We start from the raw sequence: 9,691 nt of genomic DNA on the forward strand, positions 1-9,691 counted from the left end.
GAGCAATTTATTTGAAATAAAAGGCTTTCCATTTTATTAATGATAAATTCTAATAGTTTTCAGAAATTGATTATAAATATCTCTATAAATCAAACCCATCTATTACTCACAGAATTATCAACTGATGTATCATAAATAGTTCTTTATGTGATCACTCAAAATATTTTTATAAATACAACGAGGATTCAGAAAGCTTATGAAAAATAAGATGAAAAAATATGACTGGATGTATAAAAATTTCCCCAAATTAGTTCATCTTTTCATTCTAACTCCACAAATGTTTTGAAGTAATCTTGAGTATGTGTTTGATTACACATATGATCAGTGTGTTTGTATCTGCATCTAATGCTTGGAATTGTGAAAAAGGAGAATTGTGCATTTTTATTGACACTATAATAGAAATTTTACAAGTTAGCATTTGGGGTATATTGAATTCTCTCTAGGATCGTGTCTCTCTTCTCTACCTTTGGCCTTCTGCACAAAACTGGGCTAGTTCCAGACTTAAAGGAGCAATCCAGCTCCAACCCATCAGGGTGTGTGCTGTTCAGTTTAGCCTTATGTATATGGCCTAACTCCCCATGTTCAAACAGCTGTCCACAATGTCTTTGTTTTTAACATACTGGCCATATAAAATTGATTTCGAAACAAGAGAATGTGAACTAGTAAATTTTGTATTGATTACCTGAAAAGAGCTCTTAGTACAGGAACAACATTAAAACTATGGTGGATAAATGAGTTGAAGTGAATTTGGACTATTTATTCCTTTTAAAAAATATACACATAGGAAGTAATTACATGCATTTCATGTAAAGCATTTGTTCATTTGTCACTTACCAAATAAAGTATGAGAAAACAGTTCAGTATATGATTTTAAATTTCCAGGTAAAAATCCAAAGTATGTTTAAAAAAATACATTTGAACATTTCACCTGAGCTGAAAGTTAAGTACTCGCTGTCATCATTTGGTTTTGGTTGTGTCATGTGTCTAGGTGATTACTGCTACTCATTGCTGCCCATGACATTATGTTTGTGTTTTATGGCCTATTCATCTCATGGTCTTCATGAACTCTATACACGTTTTCATGTTCATTCTTATTGTGTTATATTATTGTCTGATGTATCAATATTGGCAAATGTAACTTTTGGCAGTATTTTGATTACCCACTTGTTTTTTACAGTGACGTGAAAGTTCATATGTTAAAGAATTTGGTAGCCTTTCTTAGAGGGTCAAACATATTTCTTCCTTATGTTACTCCTGTATTTCATTCTTTTCCATAATTCTCTATTATTGCTTACATCTTAAATGTTTTTGCTTTCATTTTGAACAACTTAAATGTCCAATCTCCATTTTGAATATGTGCCAAAAGTACAATACCCATGTAAATATGCAGAGACAGTTATTATGAAAAGGTCAGCATGTTTTCAATGAATTATCTTGATGACCACAAATATACTCATGTTTTTTTCCAAGTTGTCGATGTTAATATACTTCTAAAATAATGTTTCTTTAAAAATTATAGACATTTTCCAGGAACATTACATATTTTTCAATCAAAATTTTTCCCTCTGATTTCGCTTTAAGATGTTTTTTGAAATAAAGAATATCTATGAATTAAAATATGTTGTACTTATTGATAGCTTTAATAACTGCTGATATGCAGCAGCTCCTTCAAAATATTCAAAGGCAGCTAAAGAAGTAAGATCTTGAAACCGGAAACAAAGACATAATTTTATTGAGAACTAATGGAACACAGCTGTATATTTATTTAAATTGTTAATAGATAGTTTGATAGATTCTGGTAAATTCTGTGTCTTCAAGTGTAAGATGAACTTTGTAAATGAAAGATACATTTTATATTGGCAGAGAAAGAGAGCACTTATTAATCCTGACTCAATCAGTAATAAAGAAAAATAATAAGTCATGTAAGAAATGACACATTTACACAGGAAATCAATTTTGTCTCCCATGATGACCAAGGGTCTTTGCCAGCCTTGAAGGTTGAAATCACAAACATCCAGGTAAACTTTCATGTGTTATTACAAACAGGTCCTATTTGTGTTTCAAATGCTTTAAAAATTCCACCACGCAATCCAAATGAGACATTGTCTTTGGTAGGATACCAAGACTCACATAGCCTACCTGTGACCAGCCTGTTGCTTAAACAACACTTGGCTCCCTGGCTTTGATATAAGATGGCAGTGAAGGCCAATGCACACCAATGTAGCACAATTGCCGCAATGCTTTCTTGCAACTACCTTACCTTCTACATGAACACAAAGCCAAATGCATCTGTCAGTAGTCCTTGTTGATAACGCATAAAGTTTGTTTAATAAGTAAGAACACAAAGCTAAATAAATGAGGGGTACTATTCAGTGGAGCCCATAAGGGCCAGTTGCTTGCCCATGTCACATAACCATAGACCTCCCACCTCAGTCAAGATCTACAAGTGTTATTACTTCTGTTATTGTATATTATATTTCATGATGGATAACATAATACAGTGTCTTGACAGTAATGATAATATTGTGGGGATCAGCAATAATCCAAAAGAAAGTGGGTTGCCCTGGTGGAAAGACCTAAAAGGTATAAATGAAACAGGAAATAATTCTAGTACATCATCTTTCTACCTAACTTTAGCAAACTGACACTCATGAATGAAACTCTTGGATTCCATAGATCATAGGTAATCACACTTTCAATGGTCAAGTGGTCTGGAATTTGTTTATAAGGATAAAAAGGAGCACTTCAATCATAAATTCAAAATTGGGTGGTAAACACTAAGCAGCAATGAATTATATTGTGGAAATAGATTAATGACCAGGAATAACTAAAGAAGCGATCATGAGAATGCATGGGATTTGCTACACATAAATAAGCAATAATCTTAGGAGGACTCACCCAGGGTCTTTCACAAAATACAACAAGAATAAACAAAGGGTTGAATGGTACAATGAAGTCTGTGTTACATCCGAACAATAAGGAATTGTCTTTTTATTTGCAGTGCCATGCAGTATCTTTATCTGTGTAACAGAAACCTCAGGGTAATATATATGGAATCAAGAAATGGAAAAAAAATGTGGAACCAACTATCAGGGAGTATAAATATAGATACTATCTTTTCATAAATATTCAATACATTATCTGACACATTGCCTTGAGTGAAGCTCCACAAGCACAATTTTAAGCAACTTGCTTTGGGCTGAGGTCCAGTAAATTACATATTCCTAACAACTATCAGAGCTTTCTCACTAAAAATACATACTCACACTCCACTTTGAAAATATTCTAACATAATTATTTCCATTTTCATAGTAACTAGTACAGTTATGACTAGCGTTGTCTCAGGTTTATAAGGAGAGAAAATTATTCCGAGATACTGTTAATAAGAGAAACTATAGTAATAGAGGGGCATTTTCATAAAATTGTGCTAAAGCTGTCATTTTTATTCTTAATGATTTTAACTGTGCTAGACAAGGTTTTACTTTCAGTAACAAAAATATAGCCAATATAACTCTTTATTTAGTCTGTTGCCCAGTAACTTTCTAGCCCCTCCCTGTATCAACAACACAATAAGTTTTAGTTTGAAAGCATAATGCCAACATTCAGCAAACAGAATTCTCCTGACTGACAGTGTCCCATCCCCTCTAATGAGAAAATGCACTGAATTATAACTCTAGAAAGGAGGTTTTTAAAATTTCACCCTGCATGTGTCAAGGAAAACTATTTACAGTAGTTTTTGAGGATAAAGAAAAGGTAAATGATTTTGAAAACAGATTGCCAGTCTACAAAACCATGCTTAAAAGATAAGAGAGGTTTAGTAACAATCTTTCTATGATCACAATATTCTTTAAAAACAGACACACAAAAAATATAGAACCATTTCAAACAGTCCCTCTTCCAACTGATGACTCTTTTCCAACACTGAAATTTTTAAAGCTAATTCAGGCCAGCTTTGCCAGTGGGGGCTAGTGTAGGGCTCACCATACAATGCTATATTATCAGCATTTTAAAAGCAAATGTCCAAGAATGAATCTATTGCTTTTTTTTACTTCAAGTTAACAGTCTGGATTTGGGGTGATTTCACTATTCAACGGTACATAAAAAGTAAGCTTGAACAGCTTTCATGTGGATAACACAAAGAAGGCGTAGAAAAATGCATCTGAATTAGCTGTTGCTTTAGTGGGTGTGATAATTTCTCAGTTCCAGTTAGTTTATAAATGCATCATAGACTCAAACTCATCGATTCTTTGCTTTGTGTTCCCCTTCCTGATTTTCCGATAGGATATTGTATTGTATCTTGAATAAGTGTTTCGGGAAATATCATTCTTTTTTCCTAAAGTTGGTTGCTCATCAGGTGTCGCAGGTTGGGAACTGGGACTGCGCAGCGGGGTGTCCTCTCTTGCATCATCTTCCTTCTCAAATTGAAAGCCCTCTTCATACTTTTTCTTAAATTCTATCACCCGAACTTCATCTTCATCATCATTGCAATCATCATCATCATTATTGATTTCTTCATCCCAAACCTCTTGCTCCTGGTCATGTTTAGAATGAAGCATGTCAACTTGGCCAGGTTTCTGAGATCCCAACCATTCAATCTCAGTCGCCTCATAAGCTTTGTTCTTCCTAGCCTCATCTGCTCTTTCTTCCCAAGGTTGTTCCATAATCCTTTCTTCCTGTATACTTATTTCTTGGTTACTGCTGCTCAGCGGAATCTTCTCCCACTGATGTCCTGTAGCAAAACCAACTGGCAGTTGAAATGTTCAGAGCACAATACCCAGCTGTTATTTTGTTATCTCCAAACAATTTTTATGGACAATCAATTCCTAACTTTTTTATGACATTTAATTCTCTCTGTTAGCAGTAAGTTTTCTCAAATGGGCTACACAGTATAATTAGTTAAGTAAGCATCTTCAGAATTTAGCCAAGTTTTTAAAAGGCTAAGGAATATTGTAAGTCTCCAAGAAAGGTAGCAATCCAAAATTATTTGAGTATAGAACTCTTTGGGAGAGTACTACCAAATTTAGAAAGAATGAAATTTCCTGAGACACACTGACACATCCTTTCTAACTGGAATCAATTGGATATGTGAATATGCAAAATAAAATTTCGGGGTCTCCCTCTCTCTTACACATGCATATACACATGCATATTCATATCACTCAAGGGAAAGTAAGAAAAATCCCTCAAAACAAAACTTTTTCTTCTAAAAAACTGAAGACACTTTTAGCCCATTCCTGGTCATACTCATTAGAATAGCACAATTGGCATTTAACTTAATATATCTCAGATTTGTCCTAAAACAGCCGATTACAAAAGAAATGGATCATCAAGGATTGTGGCCTTGCGTACTTATGCATCAAGACTATCAAAGTGCATTTAAAATGATTTGAAAAAAGCTGTCACTGAATTTTAGGAAGCCAAGTTTGAAAAGTCATCCTGAGGTCATTATCACATAATGTTAGATTAGCCTGTTGCTTTGGACACACTTCTAATGACATTTCATTCCAGTTATTTTGTACCCTGTAATTTCTTTCAACAGGTAGTCATTCCACCAAACCAGCTAGACCATATCATTGCACAATCGCAACATTGATTGATCATGTTATAGATCAATTATCAGGAAACACTGGTAGCTTGCACCCCCATGGAGGTTCTGTGGGACACCTCTGTCCATGATGTGTGTGACTCAGAAATGCTATCTTGGTTAACTCCTTCTCCAGATATGGGTTCCCCCTTTCCTTCTGACAATACAAAACTGTGTAAATGACATGAGAGTTCATCTTCCTCTTTATTCTTTTTTTTCTGAAAGATGTTTACAACTTTTTAGCTTTCATCCAATATTTTGTATTCTCATTTTATTTCTTTGTTTTCCTGCTTTAAGCATCCAATTGTAAACTTGAAGAGAGATAAATTACTATCCCTGATAAGTAATATAACATATAACTGCTACCAGATATGTCTATTCAAAGTTCTATACAGTAAAATACGCATTTGAATGTTTGCAATATTCTTAACATTATTTAATTCTATTGTATCTTTTCATAACGACTAGGAAACTGAGTTTTTATTCATAATCATGAGATGGGCATAAGATTGTCATGTATGAAATTACTTCCTAAATTTAAACTTTGCTTTATCTTGAATATATTTAGCATCTTTATATTTTTCAATTCAGGTGATTGTTTATCATTGTGGAAATAAAATCCCCCAAATTTGTGCCTCTGTCAGAAAGGAAAGACATGAATCCCAACCAAACACACAAGGATACAGTCAGGGAAAACACCAACACTACTGGCTACTTTTAAAAAGCAGACTGTTTTCATTCTTCAGTCACTCAAAATTGAAGATCCTAGAGAAATGTGATTTGCAGTTGATATTGTGATAGGAAATTTGAGAGGAATTCCAGGTGGAATATGAATAGCCTTGCCTCTGAAGTCCCGGTACATTGGAAGCCAAAAGGTGAGGCCAAAGAAATTATTCATTGTTAAGGTTCCAAGTCCTACAAATTATTTGTAGTAATTTGTTATCTCAACAATGGTTAATTCTTGTTATCATTTCCCTAATATGCTTGCTTGGTTAAGTCTAATCAGCTGACTTCAATTTTGAGATATATTTTTTATACCTACACGAGATGAAAGGAATGATGAATTAGTAGATTCAATTCTGTTTATTATTTAGGAACTCCTTGTATGTAGGTGTCTTAGAAGAAAAAAAAAACTAAAGGATTTTGTGTCAGTCTACAGAGTGTATTTGAAATGTAATATAAGGCCATTTTTTTTCCTGCCATTTTCTTGAACAACAACAAAAAAAATCAAAATTAGCTTAATAACCCCAGGAGCTTTTTTGACAGGAAGTAGTTAAACACTTTTTACTTGGAGAAGTGCCCTAGAGTTTTCTTAGGAATCAATCAAATTGCAAACTAAATGCCAATAGTAGAATTCTAGAGCTATTTTGAAAGATATGTATTTTACAAGGCTATCGAAAGATTTGGAGACACAATCAAAAGCAAAGGCTGGTTAGTGGGCTGTTTGAGAGAGGGATGTGCTGATCAGCTCCACTAATCCAGGAGTGTGAAGTCTGAACTGTTTGGAAAGCTTCTGAAGGTATAACTCACAGATAACTCAGGACTCTATTATCTCCTGTAATGATTGCATGATTTTTGTGATTTTGAAATCATTGCCTGGATGAATTTATCCAACCCCACAATCATGAAGCAGTTCATGTAAAAACTGCTTTCCTTAACCAATCACACAGTTTCTGAGTGCAAATATATAAATAAAGTAAAGTATATTACCTTCTCGGAATGCTGTTTCATCATCACTCGTTTCCTGAAGAGAAATATCTGTGATAGCCTTATGAACAACAAAAAGGTTTTCTTCTGGGTTTTCTGGGGAAAAAATAAGATCAGAATTTTAAGATTTAAAGTATATATAATTCAAGTATTTACAAATTTCCAACTAATACTCTAAATAAATTTCTTCAGTTTTAATTGTGAGCATTGATTATTGTCATTTGACTCCTGATTGAGCTATGTACTGCTTCTCCCTTTTTGGTGATTACTCAAAGTGTTCTTTGATAGTTGTATAAAACATAGAAGCATGAATTCAAGTTCAGGTATATTTAGGAAGAATTCTAAAATTCTTAATTTTCTTTCTGTAAATGAAAATGGAGCTGTCCACAATAATTGCAAGTGATAGTTGTGAATATTTAACCCATGCCTGGAAATACTTGCAGCCATACTACAAAAGCAAGTACTGCTCCTTTGTCTTTGTGTGCGGAAAGAACTTGAGTTTATGGATGTAAGGATCGTTGATCCGTGCAATATATTTCCGCTAGAAAAGCCTCTAAGAGCCCACTCTTTTTCTGAGTCTATAAATCAAAATAAGTGAATATAAGAGAAATGAGCTAATTTACCATTTGGTATCTTCCCATCCATGGATGAGTTGAACAGCACATTCCCTTGTAATTTTCCACTTTGATCCTGGTTTCCTTCTGCGGGTAATTCTTGAAGACTGGGTTCTATTCTGCAGTATAGAGATCTGGTCACATCAGTTATTTCTTCATGGATTGTAGAAATTGACAGTTGACCATTTTCAGGTGCTTTTTCCTTATTGTATGCAGCCTGACTACATGCTGCTGGAACATCTGTCATGATGTGCAGTCAAGTCCAATTTGCAGAAAGCTTTAGAGAATGGAGTAAACAGATCCTTGATAAGATATCTTGAAGTCCAAAAGTCCCAATTCCTACTTTAACAGTGCAAGGTTTTCTCTTGGCATGTCATAGGAAGAGTCTTCTCTTGCAGGTGTCCTGGCAGAGTGTGGCACAAAAGCAGTAGGATTTGTCAGATGTGCTAGCAGTCCATGAGCATCAGCTCAGCCAATCACCACCTCCTTTGTTGCTCAGCAGTTCCAATCGTGAATCAATGGCACCCTTTTGATTTACATAAAAAACAAACTGAAGAAATAAGGTTTTTGTGTTGGTACATAGGGGGGGAATTTAAGCTTGTCGGTCCCCTCTGGGAACAGAGAATTTTGTCCCTTTCATAATGGCTTATTGTAATTTTCCTTGTAACAGGAGCCTCAATTGTTCCACAGCTTTAATCCACAGAGAATGACCGTCTTGAGGCATCTTAGTTCTGTGTAACCAGCTTAACATTTCCAAACAGATTTTGTTAAAGTAAAATCTGAGCTATTTTTTTTAAAGGACAATGGCATTGTTTTTATCTTTTAATGAATAAAACATATATATAATGTATATAAAACAATATTATTGTAAATGCTATAACAGTAGATTTTATGGTGTGCTTTCAGGAGGCCAAAGAAGTAACTGAAAAGTAATAAACTAATTGTAATTACTTTTGGGGTAATTCCTTTAATCTTTAACCTCTAAGACTCTAGATTCTTCATGATAGTTAATGTTCAGCCCTTAACTTTAAAACTGTAAGGTACTTTTCCCATAAAATGTTCACATCTCTAAATAAAATTATTATTAATATCCTATATTGATTATACATAAAGCTGAAATAATTGAATAGTATCAATACAACCTGCCTTTGAGTTCAAACAATGAGTAAGTAATTTACCTGGATGCTTTCTTTTTATAGAAATAAATTAATCTTCTGCTCTTGTATTCTCCTGTTGTACAAAATGATTTCCAAGCGCTTGCTCATGCTGCCACCTCTTTGAAATGCCCTTCTCTTCCTTAAAGCCAAGTTGCAGACCTCATCAGCTACTCTAAATTGTCAAAGCTGAAACTTTAAAATCATTTCCCCTATGACATAGATCCTGATCAACTAGAATAGGATGGGACTTCTGTTACTTATTATTTCTGACCTTTGGGTGCTCTTCAGTGTGTTATTTAACTGTAACTGCACAATTAGCTGTGTGGTATCTTGTTCAGTTACTGGAGCTCAAGCTTTCTGGGAGTTGGAAACATTAGTGTTTTTGCAAGTGTGCCCAGCAGGTAGCATCAGATTTGGCCTAAATATTTGTTTAAAAAAACCCTACATATGTATTATGTATATATAAATAAATATAAATATGCATATATAGAGAGCATGTAAATATGACATGTATTTACATAAATAAAAATATACATATGTAATAAATATATGTATATGTTTGAATCTGTCTGTGTTTGAATCAACCAATGCATTTTACTCCAAAAGAATATACTTGACATCCTTTAAGA

General features: G+C 34.0%; 1 protein-coding gene across 2 annotated transcripts; it reads right to left on the reverse strand.

The window, feature by feature from the left end:
- Positions 1-2,643: 2,643 nt before the first annotated feature.
- ERMN (ermin) lies at positions 2,644-8,152 on the reverse strand. Of its 2 annotated transcripts, none has more exons than XM_040972031.1 (3): positions 7,915-8,152; positions 7,295-7,342; positions 2,644-4,729 (listed from the first exon to the last, which is right to left on the reverse strand). In XM_040972031.1, exons 1-3 carry the CDS (start codon positions 8,150-8,152, stop codon positions 4,212-4,214), a joined length of 804 nt encoding a protein of 267 aa, XP_040827965.1. In that variant the 3' UTR covers positions 2,644-4,211. The 2 variants fall into 2 exon arrangements, with proteins under 2 accessions (XP_040827965.1, XP_040827964.1); XM_040972030.1 differs by having other exon boundaries at positions 7,295-7,387.
- Between the last annotated feature and the right edge of the window lie 1,539 nt (positions 8,153-9,691).

The sequence above is a fragment of the Ochotona curzoniae genome, unplaced genomic scaffold (genome assembly GCF_017591425.1).
Source record: "Ochotona curzoniae isolate NIBS_2020 unplaced genomic scaffold, NIBS_Ocur_1.0 contig_2210, whole genome shotgun sequence".
Taxonomy (NCBI): Eukaryota; Metazoa; Chordata; class Mammalia; order Lagomorpha; family Ochotonidae; genus Ochotona; species Ochotona curzoniae.

Excerpts from the sequence above, each read along its gene's own strand:
- ERMN (XM_040972030.1), bottom strand. The coding sequence starts at position 8,152 with ATGACAGATGTTCCAGCAGCATGTAGTCAGGCTGCATACAATAAGGAA. Across the intron at positions 7,388-7,914 it reads GGATGGGAAGATACCAAATG|AAAACCCAGAAGAAAACCTT; the intron begins GTAAATTAGCTC and ends TTTTTTCCCCAG. Across the intron at positions 4,730-7,294 it reads TGAAACAGCATTCCGAGAAG|GACATCAGTGGGAGAAGATT; the intron begins GTAATATACTTT and ends GTTTTGCTACAG.